Here is a 20,952-nt window from a genome sequence, read left to right on the forward strand (position 1 = left end):
CGCTGCACTGGCAGAACCTGCCTGATGTAACTAGCCTGGAACTTGAGTCCATTGAAGGCTTCCAACTTCACCCCACACCCCCAGTTCCCCTGCCCAGAAGTGGCCATGCTTTTTGAGCTTTCCTTTTTGGTGAATCCACCAAAGATACTATCCGCTATCAGATATTAACTGAAGTTCCCTCAGATCCTCCTGCAAGTTACACGGTGACCCTGACGACCCCTTGGGTCAGACACATCCAGTGCTCTGAGAGGAAGGGAACAAGGAAGACCCAAGCTTACTGTGAGACTTAAAAGCCAGGTTTCTGAGACCCACAGCATCATCGTGAAAGCAAACATTTTTTGCTAGTAATGGTTGGGTTGTTTTTATTAAAAAAAAAAAAAATTGAGTAATAACATACAGATAGTAAAGTGCACAAATCTTAAATTTACAGCTTGATTTTTACTTATTTATTTATTTAAATTTATTTATTATATTTATTTTTGGCTGTGTTGGGTCTTTGTTGCTGTGCTATGCATGGGCTTTTCTCTAGTTGTGGTGAGTGGGGGCTACTCTTTGTTGCGGTGCGTGGGCTTCTCATTGCGGTGGCTTCTCTTGTTGTGGAGCACAGGCTCTAAGTGCGCGGGCCTCAGCAGTCGTGGCACTCAGGCTCAGTAGTTGTGGCTCATGGGCTTATCTGCTCCACGGCATGTGGGATCTTCCCAGACTAGGGCTCGAACCCGTGTCCCCTGCATTGGCAGGCAGATTCTCAACCACTGTGCCACCAGGGAAGCCCCTACAGCTTGATTTTTAAATATGTGAAAACCCATGGAACCCATCCCCAGACATCCAGAAAGGAGTTCAGGCTTTTGAGAAAAAAATGGCATTTTTGAATTCCAAAAGGCTAAGAACCCAAAGGAATTAAAGCACAGAGTTTATACATTAAAATGTCTTCAAAAAGAGATAAAATGTTATTACCTAGGAGAAAAAAAATTGTTTCTCAGAAGACATCCTGCTTCCCACTGAGGCCAAGAATGGGGTTGGTAGGTGTTATGGACCGAATTGTGTCCCCAGATTCATAGGTTGAAGCCCTAACCTCCAACATGACTGTTTGAGGAGACAGGGCTTTTCGGGAGGCACTTAGGTTAAATGAGGTCACTAGGGTGGCCCTGGTCTGATAGGGCTGGTTATGTGTTTTGGGGAGGAAGACCACAGAGGAAAAGTGCCCTTCTCATCATATGGTGCTAAGAGTATATACTATCAACACGACTTATCTCTGCTGACTTTGACCTTGATCATCTGGCTGAAGGTCTAATGCATTTTTTATTGCGGTATAAGCAACACATCCTTTAGGTAACAGTAACGTTGATATTAGTGAATATTTAAGAGCTGGCAACTGCGCTAAGCATTTTAGATTCCTTTACGCATCTCAACAACCCTGAAGTACAGATACTATTATTCCCACTTCACAGATGAATAATTAGGGAGAACATTCCCACAACACACACACACACATAATTGTGCTAAAAATACATAAAATTTACCATTTTCATCTGCACAATTGTGACATTAAGCACATTCACATTGTTATGCAGCCACTACCACCACCATCTCCAGAACTTTCCAACTTCCCAATATTATACATTTCTTACCCTTGTTGAGCATCACCAGTCTTTTGGTCTTTCAAAGGTTCAAATGTCTCCAGTTTATCAGGCCCACCTTGAACATTCCTGTGGGTGGAGAGTAGCTCATGTTGGTGCTTCCAACTTGACTTCATCTTTACCTTTTTTTTGTAGCTTTACTGAGCTATAACTGACAAATAAAATTGTAAGATATTTAGGGCTTCCCTGGTGGCGCAGTGGTTGAGAGTCTGCCTGCCGATGCAGGGGACACGGGTTCATGCCCCGGTCCGGGAAGATCCCACATGCCGCGGAGCGGCTGGGCCCGTGAGCCATGGCTGCTGAGCCTGCGCGTCCAGAGCCTGTGCTCCGCAACGGGAGAGGCCACAACAGTGAGAGGCCCGCGTACCGCAAAAAAAAAAAAAAAAAAAAGTAAGATATTTAAAGTGTATGCCGTGATTATCTGATGCATGTCTATGTTGAGATCTTTACTTCTTTTGCTCTGAAACGCGAGCATGCTGGACTTGGTGGCATCATGGACGTCAGCCACGCATGCTGTGCTCGGCTGCCTGCTGTGATGTGGCACCACCACCGCTCCCCTCTGAAGCCGAGAACACATTTCCCAGGACCTTCATCCCTGGGTAGTTCCGGTTTAGAGGCTGCAAAGGAGAGAAACACGCACCGAATTTTGTTGTCTCAGCTTCCTTCCTGTGCACCAGACCCTCAGAAGCACTGGGATGTGGGAGTGAGGGGTCCCTCAACTACCCCGTGTCTCAGGCCACACACTGTCCTGGCTCCATCCGGGAGGAGTCAGCTCACTCCTTGGTTTCCCAATTCTCTGTCCCAAGTCTGATCCCAGTGGAGGGGTTTTCACATCCATCCTATTTTAGAGTAGCTGCAGCATTTCAGGTGGGCTAAGAATTGTCAGGAAGAGACCCATCCAAAGACTCACAGGTTACATTAAATTCCTGATTCAACTAAGATAAACTTTTATCAAAAGTAGGCGATCACAAAGGACAGTGGCAGATACAGCTTATTTCAGAGGAGCTTCCCTTGGCCTCCAGAAACCTCGGAGTGATGTGCCCCTGACTGTCAGAGACCACCGGGTAGGGTCTCACCAGATCTGGAAACTTTGATCCTTGCTTTGATGCTGCCCTTTCCAAACGGGCTCACATCAGCATTCGGAAAGAACACAGGCTAGCAATCTACGCACTGCGCTTTAACCCAACACCTTCAAACACTGGACTCTTCGTATCTTGAGCCAAACTTCTTGTAAGGCCACATCCTTATCCAAGTAGAGCAGCAGAGTGAGGACCCAGAGCTCCTGAACAATGTCTCTGCTTCTGCTTTCCCAAAGCCCGTTTCTTCACATCTAACCCGGTACCTTTTCACTTCCACCATAGTGCTTACCACTAGTTTTAACAGCATGTGTATTTGCTTATTTACATGTGTGCTGTTTGACTTTCCCACAAGACTGCAGCAGACCACAACCACGTTCCCCTCGTCACTGAATATGCAATGCCTAGTACAGCGCCTAGCACGTGTTCAATAAACATTCATCCAACAAACGAATGAACAAGGAATATTCCACTAATTCCAAATGTTTTGGCACAGTTGCAACTTGTGTGCCCATTAAGGAAGACAGGGCGTCACACCTAAAGCACAAGCAACAAAATAAAAAATAAACAAGTGGGACATCAAACTAAAAAACTTCTGCACAGCAAAAAAAGCCATCAACAAAGTAAAAAGACAACCTACTGAATGGGAGGAAATATTTGCAAACCATATGTCTGATAAGGGGTTAATATCCAAAAATATATAGAGAATTTATACAACAGCAAAATACCAAATAACCCAGTTAAAAAGATGGGCAAAGAACCTGTACAGACATTTTTCCAAAGAAGACATACAGATGGCCAAGAGGTACATGAAAAGATGCTCAATATTGCTAGTCATTAGGGAAATGCAAATCAAAACCACGAGATATCACCTCACACCTGTCAGAATGGCTATTATCCAAAGGACAAGAAATAACATGTTGACAAGGAGGTGGAGAAAAGGGGACACTTGTGCACTGTTGGTGGGAATGTAAGTTGGTGTAGCTACTATGGAAAACAGCACAGAGGTTCCTCAAAAAATTAAAAGTAGAACTACCATATGACCCAGCAATTCCACTTCTGGGTATTTATTTGAAGAAAATGAAAACTATTAATTCAAAAAGATATCTGCATCCCCATGTTTACAATAGCCAAGATACAAAAATAACCTAGGTGTTATCAATTGATAAATGGATAATGAAAATGTGGTATGCATATAATGGAATATTATTCACCCCCCCAAAATGAACAAAATCTTGCCATTTGCAACAATATGGATGGATAGTGAGAGCATGATGCTGAGTGAAATAAATCAAAGAAAAAGAACATATACTGTGTGATTTCGCAAATATGTGGAATCTAAAATATCAAAACTCCAAACTTAGAGAAAAAGAGATTAGATTTGTAGATACCAGGGTGGGTGGGTGGGTGCAGTGGGGCAGGGGAGGGACTGGAGGAAGGTTGTCAAAAGGTGCAGACATCCAGTTCCAGTAAGTCCTAGGGATGTGATGTGATGTACAGCACGGTGACTGCAGCAAACACTGCCGCCGTATGATACGCAGGAATGTTAAGGCAGCAGATCCCAAGAGTTCTCATCACAAGGACGAATTTCCTTTTTTTATTGTATCTGTGTAAGATGATGGATGTTAACCATACTTACTGTGCTAATCATTTCACAATATGGTTGACCCTTGAACAACACAGGGCTTATTGGTGCCCACCTTCCAAGTAGCAGAAAATCCTTGTATAACTTAGTTGGCCCTCTGTATCCACGGTTCCACATCCATGGATTCAACCAACCGTGTCATGTAGGACTGTAGTATTTACTACTGAAAAAATTCTGTGCCTAAGTGCACCTGCACGGTTCAAGGGTCAACCGTATCAGAAAATCAAACCATCATGTTGTACAACTTATACAGTGATGTATGTCAATTATTTCTCAATAAAACTGGGGAAAAAGAAATATATAAATGGACACACAGCAGCCAAAAAGATGAAATGGTGCAAACAGCATGCTGGGGGCTTTGGGGTTTAAAATGGAGGCAAATTTTTCTAAGGTGGCATCAGAGAATTTTAAGGAGGGTAAAACCAGATCTTTACTTTAAATCACTTGTGAGGCAGAGTGGAATGGCAGGAAAGCCTGCTGCCATCCCCCCCACATGCAATGAAGGTGTAAGCTAAAGCGAGGCAGTGGGAGAGATTTGGTGAGCTGACTGGATGTGGAGCCTAAGTGGAGGAACTGAGAATGAACTTCAGGTTTCTGGCACATGCTACCGAATAACCAGGTAAACACGGGAGGAAGATGAGATGGGGATGAGAGAGACCACACTCAGGTTTGGAGCTGAAGGAATTAATGCAATGACCATTCATGGATCTAGATGTATGGGTACAACTCAGCGGTGATGTCTGGCCTGGAGTTGAAGAAGTTGCATGTAGTCAGCACAGAGGTTTTAGATAAAGACTTGGGCAAAGATGAGATCCTCCAATGCTGAAATCAAAGGCCCAAAGATGAGACCTTGGGAATTCCAATATACGAGTCAGGCAGGAGAGAAACAGAGTGAAAAGGCAACCTACTGAATGGGAGAAAATATGTGTAAGCCATGTATCTGATATTAGTCTCCAAATATATAAGGAACTCCTACAACTCAACAGCAAAAAAACTAACCCAGTTAAAGAGTAAAGGACATACTTAAATAGATACTTCTCCAAAGAGTACATACAGATGGCCAACAGGTATATGAAAAAATGTTCAACATCACTAATCATCAGGGAAATGCAAATGAATACCACAATGAGATATCACCTTATAACTGTAAGGATGCTATTATCAAAAAAAAAACAAAAGACAACAAGTGATGGGGAGGATAAGGTGAAATTGGAGCCCTCATGTACTGTTGGTGGCAGTGCAAAATGGTACAGCTGCTGTGGAAAACAGTATGGAAGTTCCTCAAGAAACTAAAAATACAACCACCACATGATCCAGCAATCCAACTTCTGGGTATCTATCCAAAAGAACTGAAGTCAGGATCTTAAAGACATATTAGCACTCCCAGGTTCACTACAGCACTATTCACAATAGTCAACATGTGGAAACAACCTAAAGGTCCATTGACAGAGGAATGGATTAAAAAGTGTAGTATATACAGACAATGGAATACTGCTCAGCCTTAAAAAACACGCATGAGCCTTGAGAACGTTACGCTAAGTGAAACAAGCTAGTCAGTCACAGAAAGCCAAACACTGGATATTCCTCTACATAAAAGTATCTAAAAGAGTCTAATTCGTAGAGTCAAAGACTGGAATGGTGGTTGCCAGGGGCTGGTGGGAGGGGGAGTGGGTAGATACTAATCAACAGGCATAAAGTTTCGGTTAAGCAAGATGAGAACAGTCTAATGTCTGCTGGACAGCACTGTAGCTACAGTCAACAGTACCATAAACGTGTCGTATACTTAAAAAGTTAAGAGGGTAGGTCTCGTGTGGTATTCTTGCCACAATAAAAAATAAAATTAAAATTAAAAAAAAAAGAAAAGAGGAAGAGGAGGAGTCAGGCAGAAGGACTGAGAAAACCCAGAGAGAAGTCTTACTTGAGTCTACGGAGAAGCTTCAAAGGAGTTCATTCTGCTGTCGAGAAGTCATTCGAGGGAAGAATTGAAGAGTGTCAACTGCATTTGGTACAGCATGAGCTAAGACAACCTTTACGGGCCATTTTTGGAGTGATGCAAGAGAAAGTCACAATCTTCGGGGACAGTATCGGGAAGTCAGGAAATAGAGGTAACTGAGTGCAGAGAACGCTTTCAAGAAGCTTTGTCGACACACTGGAGGATTATCTTGCTGTACTTTGTGGTACAACAAACTTTCCATGCATGCTTTAGGAAAGATTTAATAGGGATTAATAACGTTTGCTTACTCCTAAAATAGACTAAAACCCCATGGACAACAAGGCAAAAAGGAAAAGGGGAGTCATTAAATTTGTTAAAGATGATATAGATTATTCAATGAACGGTGTTACAAAACTTTCACAGTTGTCAAAACAAAAACAACAGTGAGTTGTCACACATTACGGTGATGCTCACATGACGTAGACGTGAGTGTCTCTGGATGAGTATCACCAGGACTGAGGACTGAGTGGATTCAGAGCCCAAACCCAGCACATGGTCGGGAAATTAGACAGTCAAGAGGCCAAATGCCCCCGCAGGAAGGAACCTTTGGTCTCTTTACAACAGGAGGTGTTTGGGGAAAGCACAACCTCCAAGGACAGAGTAACACTGTGATTTAAAAACTGCACTGAGGGGGCTTCCCTGGTGGCGCAGTGGTTGGGAGTCCGCCTGCCGATGCAGGGGACACGGGTTCATGCCCTGGTCTGGGAAGATCCCACATGCCGCGGAGCTGGCCGCTGAGCCTGCGCGTCCAGAGCCTGTGCTCTGCAACGGGAGAGGCCACAACAGTGAGAGGCCCGTGTACCACAAAACAAAACCAAACCAAAAAAAAAACACACCGCACTGAATTGCTGTCCTTATCTAAAATTGATTTAATACCATTATCCATATTAATATTTTTCCAGGTAACAAAAGGGATATTATAACTTTTCTTTTGTTGCATTCACCTAACCTATATTGATAGGGTAACTAAATAAACATCTTAAAAAACCAAGGGGCCAATGTTTTGAATCAATTTCAATTTAAATGTCAGTTGCTAGTTATAAAAACTTGAGAGCAAACCCTTAGGAAAACATTCATTATTTGAAGCAGAGCTGTCCTAAGATAATGCACACAAACCAACACAGTCTATTTAAGAAAAATATTTAATGCTGCCAAAAAGTATAAAAATACAGTAGGAATGGCAGTACAATACAAAGTAGTCTTTCCTAATTTATTTCTTTTACATCTCTCTACATTTCACACACGCATTAAAAAACTTAACAATGCATCAAATGAAAGGGCTCTGCAAAGTCTTCTGCTGGTGGTGCTCTTCGTTCCCTGGATGTAAGGTTTACTTTGTAAACAGACAAATGTGAGGCAATCTACAGGCTTATCAAGCCTCACTTAGTTTCCGGAGTGGGCTCCAGGTCTTGCTTTGCACATCAATGGTTCAAAATTTATAGCTGCAGAATATTCTCAAGTCATGAATATTTAGGTGTCTGTCAATCTTGGCCTAAAATATAAAATAAGAAGTCATCTATTCAATTCATATTTACCAAACACACAGACATACACAGATACACACAAACATAAAAGGACTAACAATGAACTAAAAAGGCAACCAAAAAACATTCCAACACATCACACTCAATCACACTGAGTGCTTTGCTGTTACCTTGGTAAAACTGCTTATGTGCTTGATTTTCAAACAGAATTGGTGGTGTGAGGTAGACTCATGTTAAAGCACCGTAACTCTCACTCTTTTACAAGAATTAACAACTATGAATTTTTTTAGGTCATCCTGTATTACTCAAGAAATGACCTCCATGTGAGCTATACTGACAGACAGACAGTTAAAAAAAAAAGTACCCACAACAGTTTAGCAAGATTTTATGGTATGTGCTAGACTTACCAATACTTTGGAATTCAATGCAAAAGTCTAATCCAATTTGGACCTCCACTGTATCATACTGCTAAAAATATTATGAATGTAATGTATGAACATAAAGTTGGCTTATATCCTTAACTCACGGACTGTTAGCAGCATGCTTTTTGTCCTGAAGGGTAATACTAATGATCACAGAAATACAGAACTGAAGTGACATGATTTAAGTATTAAAAGAAAACACAGACATAAAATAATTGATAGATTTATTGTACTTTAATGCCAAAAAGTAAAGATAAATGAGAGTTTAAACAAGTGATAGAGAGATGAAATAACAACTAATTTAAGGGCAGGTGAGTTTTTAATGTTATTTCACAATATTTGCAAATAGTTGAACTTCTGAGGTGGTAACTGGTATTTCCCCTCAACTTCCCTTGCTCTGACAAAAAAAAAACAAACCCAGATCTAAATACTTGTCATTATTGTGCCTCCACGTGTATAAATAGGAGATATAAACCACACCCACACATTTATCCAAAACATTTAGTCAAAACCCCCAATACTACGAGTTGGCTTCTTCCTGACTGCTGGCTCCTTGGTGTCTCATTTCCAGCACTGACAGAGAAATGTCCAGACACCAAGGAAGCATTCTTGTTAGGTGCCTGTGGTCACAGAAACTGCCACAAGTGCTTCTTGCAGGGACCTGAGAAGCCTGAACCAAAGTGGCTGATGTGAGGAAAGGAGCTTCTGACTGACCCTGAGTGCTACAAAATATGCATGTGTTTCCCACACCTTCAGAAGTCCCCTTGTTAAAACCAGAAACTGATCCAGTCAGAGTGAATGAAATAATGGTTTGGTTTAGAGAGTGCTCTGATGTTCCAGTATTACTCTGGCTCAGTGGTAGTTCAAACTGTTCCACAAAATTTTTTGGAGGGGAAAACTTTGATTTGTTTCACTTAAAAAATAAAAAGAGGGTTATTTTGGATTTTAATGGGTAACAGTAGCTGTCTAATGCTTTTCCATTTAAATATTCCATAAAAACAGGTTGTGTGTGACATAATGGGAAAGTGCGAGGCCTGGAGTTACTGGGATTCTACAGACTGGAGTTCAAATCTCAGCTCTGTCATGATCTAGATGTACAACCTTGGGCAAGTTACTTATTCTTTGACTCAGTTTTCTCATCTGAAAATCGGGTAACAGGATGCACCTTGGAGAGGTGTATCTACTGACTGGCAGAACCGGCAGGTGTTGCCTCCCCAGCAGTGTGTTAAAGACACACTCAGCAAGGATGAACTACCCCTTAGAACAACTAAAAGGTCTTGACAGGGGCTGGCTCCACACCGAAGTAGTTCCTGCCACCGGACACTCATCCTTGCTTTACTGAAAAGAGTCCCATACACTTCTCTGCGGTGAGCAAGGCACTCACTGCCTTACAGACAACATCAATTTACCCAGTGGGAAAATCCCGAATTCACCAAACTCAAAATAACTTCAGGTTTTTTATAGTAGTAATTTGAAATATCAACATCATCACATGTCTAAAAAATCTATGCCAAATTAGAGCAACAATAAAGAATTGATGCTTTTCTTTAAAAAATGGTCTCCATAAAGAAAAAAATTCCCATTCCATTCTCCTTATAGCTCCCCCAATATACCATGTGATGGAAAACCAGACAATAGTATTAAAGTAGACTCTGCAAGTAATATCCTCCCTAAATCCTAAAATTCCCATATTCCACTCTAAATTATAAAACCCAAACAGAAAGAGTACCAATGATTGGATTTTTCATTCTGCCACTGGACGGCACAGAGACGGTCATGGCGTTTGAGAATTCTCGTTGTCAGGTTGTTACTGATAAAGACAATCGCTCGACCCAACTAAAAGCCCCTCGGGCTGAGTCACTGCTTAGCCGGGGCAGTACTCTGCAACATGACATCACTCATCCACATTCAGCAGAACAAGAGGACACCTGGCATTTCTAACTTATCTGCTGTTGTAGGGGCTGTGGGTGCTGCTGTCCCAGAAACAGTGCTTTGAAGACAGATACAAGGAAAGATGGAATCAAATCCAAACCAATGAACTAGGGAAAAGATGAAAGACACAGGTCAACTCCGGAATAAATCATCCAGGGGACGACCAAGACCTGTATTTTAAGTCAAAAGAACTTAATTTTATTATGTGAAAAAATACTGAATTTCTGTTTTTCAAAACTTTATTTATAAGATGACTACCATCTAGATAAGTCAACGCCAAATAAGGGTTTCCTGAAGTAAGAGAGACTTGAATAGCTGTGATGTAGAAATGGGAGCCCAGAACACGCCATCCCTGCCAGGCACTCTGCTCCAGCAGGGGATGGACATGGGAGTCCTAACCTCAGCCACCCCGCCCTAGTCCACGCTTTCTACCCCACTAACAAACCCACAGGGACCTGCTGGAACCAGAAATAAGTCAGTGCTGACGGAAGGTGTGATTCTTAGAATCTTGCCTGGGAGAAACGGATGATAGACATAATGGCATTAGGCTTACAATATACTGCATTTTAAAAGTCTCTGTAAGACTCATGTCTGAAAGTAAAAATCAAGGCAGACTAGATTTTAAAATCTGTACAATAACCAGGCAGTCACTCTGGAAATGTACTCACTAAAAGAGAGTATACAACGGTCAATAAAATATTTCTAACATAATCAGGTTCTAGCCTGTGTCTGTTCACACAGAATCTAGTCAGAGATATTTTTCTAAGAGGGGAACGACTTTCAGAAGTTAAATCTTTCTTTGAGAATTTAATTCTAAAATACACTCTACATGAGAGTCAACAAGAGAGAAGGTAGAAAGGTCAAGTCTCAGGCTGACTCTGGCTCAGCAACACTACCACCTGCTGCATGGGCTTGTTGTGAGGTTACCAGGAGAACACGTGGGAAGCCCCAGCACAATGCCCGGCACCACGGAAATGACCTCTAAGTGGGAACAACCATCAGTGTCAAGGACGCTGAAAGCAAAGACGGAATTGATACAGAAGCTGGAGGACTGCTCCATGCCAGAAACTACTTTTTAAACCAGTATGTATTTTTTTTATTCAAACCATCAATTCTAGTTTATTTGAAACAAAGGGGACACACACAAGTGTACATAAAATTAACTTAAGGTCACAATTCCTTCCTCTGATGCACCTGTTATTTAAAAAAAAAATCAACTTTTTAACTTCCTTTCTCTTTTTTTTTCATTCCTTGGTAGAAATACTAATACATAATGAAATGGACCAAAAATATAGAAGAGGATAAGGACTGAGCAAATATATAAAACATCTAAACATGGAAGTGGTCTGTACATTACCAAAGTTCTCTATGCACTTTTACAACATTTTTATGCTACATATGGATAAACTAAATATGGAGAACTGTATTTGTAGATATTCTACACATGCAAGCATAGATAAAAATCAGTAGTAGGATGGCATAAAATGCTTGGCTGCACGTGGAAATGAGTACGGAGCCCATTGGTACAGCCAGAAAAGACGGTGCTGAATCAGGGGTGCTGTCCGTTTATCGGCAGGAGCACATACAAACACAAATGAACTAGGTATTAATCCAGATAGTCTTTCTTAAAAATAATAAAGCTTCTGGCTTTTTTATTAAGAAAATACCAGCACCTCATCGAAGTCAAACCGTACAACTGATTTTCAGCATCTGTTCTAATTAGAAAACATCACGAAGACCTACAGACACAAGTTCTGGGAAGATGCACACCCACCGTGGTTGCCGACTCCTCTGCTGTTCCCTGAGGGCAGGACCCCGCCTGGCCTGCCCCTCTGACTAGATGCCTTCTTTAATAAAGGTCAGGCACGTGGCCACGCATTTTCAGTAATTAGTATAGGGCACCCACCAAAAACACAATCCCTGGTAAAAATTAACATGCTCTCCTCAAGGATGTGCTTGGAAGAGGAAAGATGACTAACGTTTGCAGCAGCAGAAGTTTATCAACAAGTGTCTGCTACACCGGACACTTAAAAATCACCGGATGTGATTTTAAAAATACATTATGGCAAAAAAATAATAATAATAAAATACATTATGGCAAACATCTCCAGAAGGACGGGAAGCAAAGAGCAAAGCTGAAGCACTGAGCCCCACGAAGCACGTCCACCCTGCCCGGGGACAAGGGTATCATTATCAGATTGTGTTTCCCATAAAGTCTTTGCCTTTTATTGAAAGCAAGGCGACCCACGGTTGGAACTGAATAGGTCTACCTGTATTTGACTTGCAGAGTAATATACTGTATTTTAGCAAAGATAAACCACAGCAAATTGGAAAGAAAGATTTTAAACCAATAACGACCTAAAATGTAAGGGTCATGGTGCCTGAACACAGGGGTGATGCAGGCAGACACAGCAACATCCTTCTTACCTCCTTCCATATAAAGGTTACAGGACACAGTGGTGCTGAGCAGGGCGTGGGCACATGTGACACAAACTGTCCTCTACACACAGCACCACCTGTGTCCTGCTCTCATACTCTCAGCATAACTCAACCCACTCGAGAAGGCTATTCGAACCAATTAAAAAGTCTATCTATACCGAAGGTTTTCAAACTGTTGTTTAAATGATCACTGCCCGCTGAAAATAATTAAACCTCGTGCAGCAATAGTACCTAGTATGTAAAGTGGATAAAGCAGAGACAGCCTACTTTATCTGCTGGAAGTAAAGGTTGGCAGCTTGGGGTCCTTCCTACCACCTCCTGGTGACCCCTTAGAAATCCAACAAGCAAAGTTTGAAAACCACTGAAATAATGTGATTTCATTATTTCAGCAGATAAATTTATAACAACTATTTAAAGTTTAAGTAAAACAAGTTAAACACTGAAAGGAATGTTACAATTTGAAGAAAGCTAGCACTCAAATGAGCAGTTAGATCCATTAAACAATATGCTCTAAAAATACCCATTAAGAAGTTAAAGGGACAGTGTAGGTTTGAACATCATTATACTATTTATTGAAGTAGAAAGAACTTAAAAAAGTTTTTACTGCAAAACTTCAGTCTAATAAACTGAAATCATGGATGATAAAATGCTGCTTGTTATTTTTATTTCCTAAATTATGGTTTACCCCAATTATAAATTAGAGTAATTACATTGAAATTTTCCTGAAAAATAAACAGTATTAATAATGGGCTTTACAGAAACCAGTTTCTTTACAAAGTCTTGACCAACTGTTACCTGACTACGCCAGTAAGGAGAATTTTCCTTCAAAGATATTTTTAGAGAAAATTTTTGTTTCTTTTTCTTTTTAAAATTGGGAAAACTGTAAAACATAAAAGAAATGCAAATATATAGTAAAAATTGCTTATTCAGAGTTCTACCTGCTCATATCAAACTTTTCTTTAGGAAAATGTATCTAGTACAATTGAATCAACATACACTTTATTATTTTTTTGTGGTAACAGATTTTTTTTCAAATTGAGCTTTTAAAAAGTACATTTAACTACAAAAGTAAGATTAAATAGGTACTTATAAAATATATTTACCCTGCAATGGTTAAGAATATAAAATGTTGATGCCCATGTGAACAAGTACATTTATACATTACACACATTACTTAAAGGTCATTTTCTTTCCAGTAATAATGTCCATAAAACCACAATATTTATTGCTTATATCAAGTGCAGGTTAAAATCCAGACAGCCTCCAAAAACGAATCCTCATGATAAAGTACTTCTCAGTCTGGTCAGGTGAAACACTTAACATGTATGAATACAGTTGAAAATGTACCAGTTCTTAAGAAGCATTCAAGTCTTTATTTTAGGGAGCGGGTACAGTGTGGGCAGCGCCTTGGGGGTGCTGAGGTGACTGCACACCCCAATTCTCTGTGGGTGTCTAGTCAACTGCACCGTCTGGTGTCTGAGGAGTTTGCTAACAGATGAACCCCTGTGATTCACGCAACACTGTCAGCTACCAGTGCTGAAGCTTGCGGGGCAAAATTATTTATAGGGCATTTTGTTGAAAAAACAGTGTCCAGCCAACAAAAGCGCCAACCAAAATGACGGACACAAACCCCATCTTAGTGAGAATAGGTTGCCAATATAACCACCTTTTCCTTTTTCGTTCGGTCTCGTTCAGCCTCTGCTTCATCTGCTGCACCTTCTGAGCTGTGCTGGCTTTCCTGTCCTCCCGAAGGCGCTTCCGCAGAGCACTGTCAACAAACAAGAGCACATCAGCAGGGCTGGGCTCAACCACGCAGGCAGAGCACAGCCCCCCCGCCCCCCGCCCACTCCACCCCACTTCTCAACTCATTCAGACTCTGGAACAAAAAGGGGAAAAGCTTCAATACTCTAAATGGTCCAGAGATGCACTCAGGTAATTCAATGACAATTGCTCGTACAGTTTTATGTAAATGAATATTTTTAGTAGGACCTGAAAAGAAGCATGGTATCAGTATTTTTTCTTTCTTTGCTAGCCAGCCAGCAGGAGAGGGAAGACAGAGGGTCCCCAGGCATCTGATCCCCTTTGGAGCTCATATTTGATTTTTCACAAAGGCCCCTATACTCAACATTTCCTTGAATATTCTGCTGTGCGAGTGCCTACTGCTGTCTGCCCATCCCTTTTCTAGCTCCCATTTTCCTATTCAATACAGAATTTTTGTTCCAAAGGAAGCTCTTTGACTCTGGGACCATGGTCCCGGAGCAACACAAAGAATGGCTGAAGGCAACATGAAAACTACTATTTTTTTCCCTTGAAAAAAATCTCACAAGCCTAAGATGGCGGCCACCATGAAGAAGACAGCAGCAGAAGATGTCAATGTTACTTTTGCAAATCAACAAAAGACATACAGATTTGCATGGAATACAAGCAGAATCACAGAGCTGAAGGAAGAAACAGAAGTAAAAAAGAAACAACTCCCAAACTTAGAAGATGCTTGTTAGGACATCATGCTTGCAGACGAGGACCGCTTAATGACACCTCATCAGACTGGTGATGTTTTCATTAACCATTCTCAAGAAAAAACATGAGAAATGCTAGAAGAAGCAAAGAAAAACTTGCAAGAAGAAACTGACGCCTTACCATCCAGAGTGGAATCAATTCAGTGGGTGCTAGCAGATTTGAGAGTTCAGTTATATGAAAAATTGGGGAGCAACACAAACCCTGAAGCTGATGAAAGCTAAACATTTTATAACACCAAATGATATGGAAAGCAAAACTTTAAAATTTTTTTCACTTATTTAATGGAAACTTGTCTATTTTCACATCTTGCTTATTTATGTTTTTAAAAGAAGACCGTATTCATCTATGTATTTTGCATAACAATTATATAAAGTGTAGGGGTTTTATGTCATGTTATTAAAATCAGTTAATAAAAAAAAAAATCTCACAAAATCCATCTCCTCTTTTCACTTACCGCTTATATTACAGCAAAAGCCTAACCAGTTTCCATGCCTTCAGAGTAAATACACCCCAGTAATTATTCTGAAGCACAGCTCTGATGGTATGGCTTGATTAAAAATCTTGAATGCCTTTTCAGCATCTACTACATTAAGAGGCAGCTTTTTTCCTGGCCCAAATGTTTAACCTATATCTAATAGTGAAAAACAATCAGAGGAATCCAGATTGTGAGGCATCCTAAAAGGCAACTCATCTATAAGCTGCAATGTCCAGCAACGGGGGAAAACTAAAGGTGGTGGACAGTCCCAGGTTAAAGGAGACTAAAGAACCACATCAACCAAATACAATGCATGATCCTGGATCAGATCTTGAATTATTTTTTTAAATAGTTATAGACTGGGATCATAAAAATTACATTATGGCGATGGCCACAAAACTCTGTACATATACTCAATCCAGTAAACTGTACGCTCTAAATTTTGTGAACTCTATGGTATGTAAATTATATCTCAGTACAGTTATTTTCTGTAAAGCTTTAAGGTGGATTTTTTTTTATAATTAGAGAACTCTGAATATGGACTACATATCAGATTATTTTATCAACGTTAAATTACGTGGGAATATTGGCACCTTCAGACATTGCTAGTGGGAAGGTGAAGTGATGCAGCCGCTTGGAAAACTGGCCAAAAAATGCTCAACACGGAGTGGCCACGTGTGGCCCAGCAATCCCACTCCTAGTTACACACCCAAGAAACAAGAGCACTTGTTCTCCTGCCATGTACAACCTCGTTCTTGCCCAAATGTTTTTCTTTTTTGCTGTTCTCCAAGTTTGTTTCCTTCTAAACTAAGAAACCTCTTCTCTCTGGTTCTCTCACCCTCTAGAGCCCTTCTATTCTCATCCTACGGCATTTCATTTATAGTAAATAATTTATGTTGCTCGTCTGGGTTCTCGTTTTGTCCCTTAAGTATATTAGCAACCTGGGGACTATATTTTGCTCATATCCATATGCTTTGCAGTCTTCCTAATGTCTTTTTCACTTTAACTTATCACACACACAGGTATCTCTGGCTGTGTGAACTCTACCTGAATACTTCCTACAATGACTTGCAAAAATTATTACTCAGAATTCACTCTCTAGACTGAAAATTCACTATAACAAGTATGTGTGTACCTTCCAATAAAACAAATTACACTGTAGTCAAGATCAGGCAAAACATATATAAAATATATAAAAGGATACAGAGCTCCCAGTATTATTTCCTGACTTAAAACTAGTAAATCTAACGTAGAAGAAGAAACAACTTTATGCTTTAACTTGTAGTCTAAACCACTGAAGCCACACACAAGGAGTAGCACTGCTAAGTCATAATAAACTCTTCAATATGATATATAGCAACTTACTATGTACTGTAATATGCTACCTTTTATAAAATTTCAGGCAATTTTTATATTGGGGAAATACAGAACTGAAGCTATAATGTATAGGAGACCTTAACGATTTTCACAGCACATCCCAAGATCCCACTGTAACAAATATGACTACAGCATAAAATTTTCCACAAGAAAAAGCATATCTGACAAAAAGAAAAGAAAAAAAGTCTTTCAGAGATATTGAAGAGAGGGAGTAAAAGAGCTCATTCACTTTTCTGAGAGACTCACACCTCAGGACACCAGCTTCGTAATGTGTGAGATATTTGGAGCCTGAGAAACGTAATTTTTCAAATTTAAAAACTTGAAGAGTTTACACATTCATATGGATTCAAAACTCAAAAAGTATAGGGCATTTTATGTGATTTTTTTTGAAAAATATTTTTTTCTTCCAATAACAGAATTAAGTTGAAATATTCACTTAATTATTTCATAATGGTATTAAAGGCATATTATCAATTACATTGTAACAGTAGCGTGAACACTATATAACTGTACAAATGGCAGGTATTCATACTCTGTTTTCTGCATCATACTACACATTTTAGCATCTAATTATATTAACTCTTACACTCAATAAGTGTTGTGTTAAACCATTTTCCAACAGGTTTCCGTCTTTAAGTATTAGCTTCTTTGAGATCAATGATGTCATTACATACTACTTAAATGCCCTTAAGTAATAAATAAATAGTTACATTAATTCAATACACTAAGGGTCTATATTAGTTCCCATCCACAGAACTTATTAAAATAAAAGTCTCTCTTTTCAAGCATTGTTATTGCAGTAACCTTACCTCTCGCTGTTTTCCTCCAGAGTATCTTGCATTTTAGAGGACAGTCCTGTATACCTGTCACTTGTCAGTTTTTCTTCTTCTAGGCCTATCCTGTTTCCGTTGTATCTTTCAGTCATTATTTTGGTTGGTGAATGATCAAAAACAGGACATACATCTTCCTTAGAAAGTTCTTTCCACCGTTTCTAAGTAGGGAAATGAGAAACAAATGCAAACACTAAAGTTTTGACTTTTCTTAAATAAAATTTATGAAACTGAAATTCTATATTTAACTTAAGAAAACCCTGTGATGCTAACATATGAATGAAAAAGAAAAACGTGTTTTGTCATACCACTTCTAGCTACGTCTATTTTAAGTTGAATATTTAATAATAATAAAGCATTTTTAATAAATCTATCTATCTTAGTTGCGTTGGGTCTTCATTGCTGCACGTGGGCTTTCTCTAGTTGCGGTGAGTGGGGGCTACTCTTCGTTGTGGTGCATGGGCTTCTCAACGCAGTGGTTTCTCTTGTTGTGGAGCACAGGCTCTAGGCACATGGGTTTCAGTAGTTGTGGCACGTGGGCTCAGAAGTTGTGACTTGTGGGCTCTAGAGCACAGGCTCAGTAGTTGTGGCGCACGGGCTTAGCTGCTCTGCGGCATGTGGGATCCTCCCGGACCAGGGCTTGAACCCGTGTCCCCTGCATTAGCAGGAGGATTCTGAACCACTGCGCCACCAGGGAAGTCCCAATAATAAAGCATTTAATATTGATGCACATCAGTATGTAGTTGAATACAATAATCTTAATAAAATGTAGTGACTTTGACCTCACCAAAATATTGGTCTTAGTAAGAAGATCTTCGCCAAAGTTAGATTGTGCCGTCTCCTAATCCAGAGGCATGTGCCTCTGGAAAAGTGACCGAGATGCCCTTGAACGTGACCCAGTGTGCCCTGCTCATTGCCACTGTCCAGTTTAGCAGAGAACCAATGGTAAGACCTCCCAGCAGGTTCCTGCAGTGCCAGAGGCCTTCAAGTTGACTGTCCCCACCAGGTACACCAGCAGCCCAGGCAGCTGGCTGGACACTGGGTTGGGAAGACTCCTCAGCACGCCTGGACTTCAGATCAGGCAGGATTCAGACCAAGATGAAGAGACAGCCTATCTTCCTCCAATGAAACAGGACTGTCACCTGCCTTGGGACTTGTTGCGACTAATGAGATGACAGCTAACGAGTAGCAGAGTCGGAATTTGAACCCCTCACAAGGCTCTGTATCTCAGAAATAATCATCAGTGTCAGACGCCAGATAGTTTAAGTATCCAACAAAAATGTTAACTGTCTCCAGAATGCATGCTGGTCAATTCTTCATTGAGATCTAGTTACAGCAACTTGGCCTTATACTTGGACAAAACTCAACAATGTCAATAAACAAGATGATGCCAAAAACCAAGTCTTACTGGACCACTTCCCAGAATATGCAACAAATCCAGAATCTGTCAACAAGAAGAGTCAGCAGGAGGGTGGGGGAGAAAGAGAGATTTAATGCTAGTGAATTTTAAAAAGAAAAAACAAAGGGCAATGTCATTTTGTCAGGTCTCTGGGCAGCAAACTCACTCAACTTTGCCTCCCCTGTGACACACCCGGCAAGCAGGCTCCAGGCTCACCTGCCTCGGCGGTGCTGCCGGTGCTGCCGACTGGGAGGCCGGGGACCCAGCACTGCCCCCAGCTCCCATTTGGAGCAGACGGGGCTGCTCACCTCCCTCGACTGCACACTCAGCTGAACCGCACTCACAGAGCAATGCCCACACACCATCTGCAACCCCACCCCCATTTCTCACTGAAGAAAGCCCCTCGAAGGAGCTGTAAAGTGATGTATTTAAACTCGAAACCCACTGTAATTTGTTAAAAGTATATATTTACTTATAACTTTATTAGTTGTGTATTATATGTGATTATCATCACAAACACAGTTACTGGTTTCAGATAACAGTCACTTTATTTTTTATTTTTTTTTTGTGGTATGCAGGCCTCTCACTGTTGTGGCCTCTCCTGTTGCAGAGCACAGGCTCCGGACGTGCAGGCTCAGCGGCCATGGCTCATGGGCCCAGCCGCTCCGCAGCATGTGGGATCTTCCCGGACCGGGGCACGAACCCGTGTCCCCTGTATCATCGGCAGGCGGACTCTCAACCACTGCGCCACCAGGGAAGCCCAACAGTCACTTTAGATGTGAATATTAACAGCTCTTCTTTGTCCTGGCAGGTTCTAAATCATTTTAAATCCACATATGCCAGAAATCTTCACAGGAAAACTAACATGAAACTGTAGCCAATAATGAAAACACCACTTGTATCCCGTAAATCTAGATTAAGACTGAAGGTGAAGACAGAGGCCCCCTTTAGGAAAAAGAACCAGAGATGAAGCTTACACAGCATGGGTGCTTCTGGAAAGATGGCATCCCTCACCCCACTGCCATCAACTCACACTCGAAAAGCTTCCTTCTTTCTTCTTACAAATATTAATTTTCCCCAAAAATCAGAGGCAAAGGGGAGGAGGCAGATGTATGGAGAGAAAGACAAGTCCATAAACTGCCTATCACATCCTTTTATGACCTATGAGACACTTTTTGGGACATGGGACAGAGTCATGCAGTTTGGGGTATCCACATTAACAAAGTAACTCTAGATCTTTGTAACAATAAAGTTTTATGATTTAAGATTTCAGGGAAATTTATTTCTCTGAGACTTCTGGTCTAAGCTAAGGTTCTAGTATAGCACTGTCCAATGAAATGTAATGCGAGCCACATATATAATTTTAAAAATGTCTAACAGCCACGTTTTAAAAAAAGATGAATTTTGACAAGATGTTTTATTTAATTCAACATTTAAAAATATTGTTATTTGAACATATAATCAACATTTTTTAAATTATTGAGATATTTTATACTTTTTCTCCCTATATTTGTACATCTTATACTTTAAGCAGAACTTGATTCAGACTGGCTACATCTCAACACTCAACAGAACACGTGGCTCCAGCATTAGACAGCAGGGTTCCAGAAGGAGAAAATATCTACATAAAATAAACAAGTCCATATGCATAAATACGCAGTCCTGGAAGAATACACACAGGCCTCAATGGTTACATATTTTGGGGGGTGAGTTAGAGAGGACTTCT

At 40.6% G+C, this 20,952-nt stretch overlaps 1 protein-coding gene and 1 pseudogene across 4 annotated transcripts in view; one reads left to right on the forward strand and one right to left on the reverse strand.

The window, feature by feature from the left end:
* Positions 1-7,474: 7,474 nt before the first annotated feature.
* The window catches only part of PTPN2 (protein tyrosine phosphatase non-receptor type 2), a 76,552-nt gene continuing 63,074 nt past the window's right edge, over positions 7,475-20,952 (reverse strand). The window contains exons 8-11 of one of the 3 annotated variants that reach the window (XM_082853456.1): positions 17,807-17,988; positions 14,295-14,396; positions 13,424-13,508; positions 9,634-10,296 (exon numbers count right to left, since the gene is read on the reverse strand). In XM_082853456.1, the coding sequence (XP_082709582.1) occupies positions 10,195-10,296; positions 13,424-13,508; positions 14,295-14,396; positions 17,807-17,988 (471 nt within the window). In that variant the 3' untranslated portion in view covers positions 9,634-10,194. Of the gene's footprint in view, positions 7,844-9,633; positions 10,297-13,423; positions 13,509-13,610; positions 14,397-17,806; positions 17,989-20,952 lie in introns of those variants that run through there. The other 2 variants (XM_082853455.1, XM_082853454.1) reach the window with 2 other exon arrangements.
* On the forward strand, positions 14,962-15,366 carry LOC309970637 (prefoldin subunit 4-like; annotated as a pseudogene). The gene has a single exon. The product of its transcript is annotated as a prefoldin subunit 4-like (transcript).

This window comes from Leucopleurus acutus, assembly GCF_964270905.1.
Source record: "Leucopleurus acutus genome assembly, chromosome: 13".
Taxonomy (NCBI): Eukaryota; Metazoa; Chordata; class Mammalia; order Artiodactyla; family Delphinidae; genus Leucopleurus; species Leucopleurus acutus.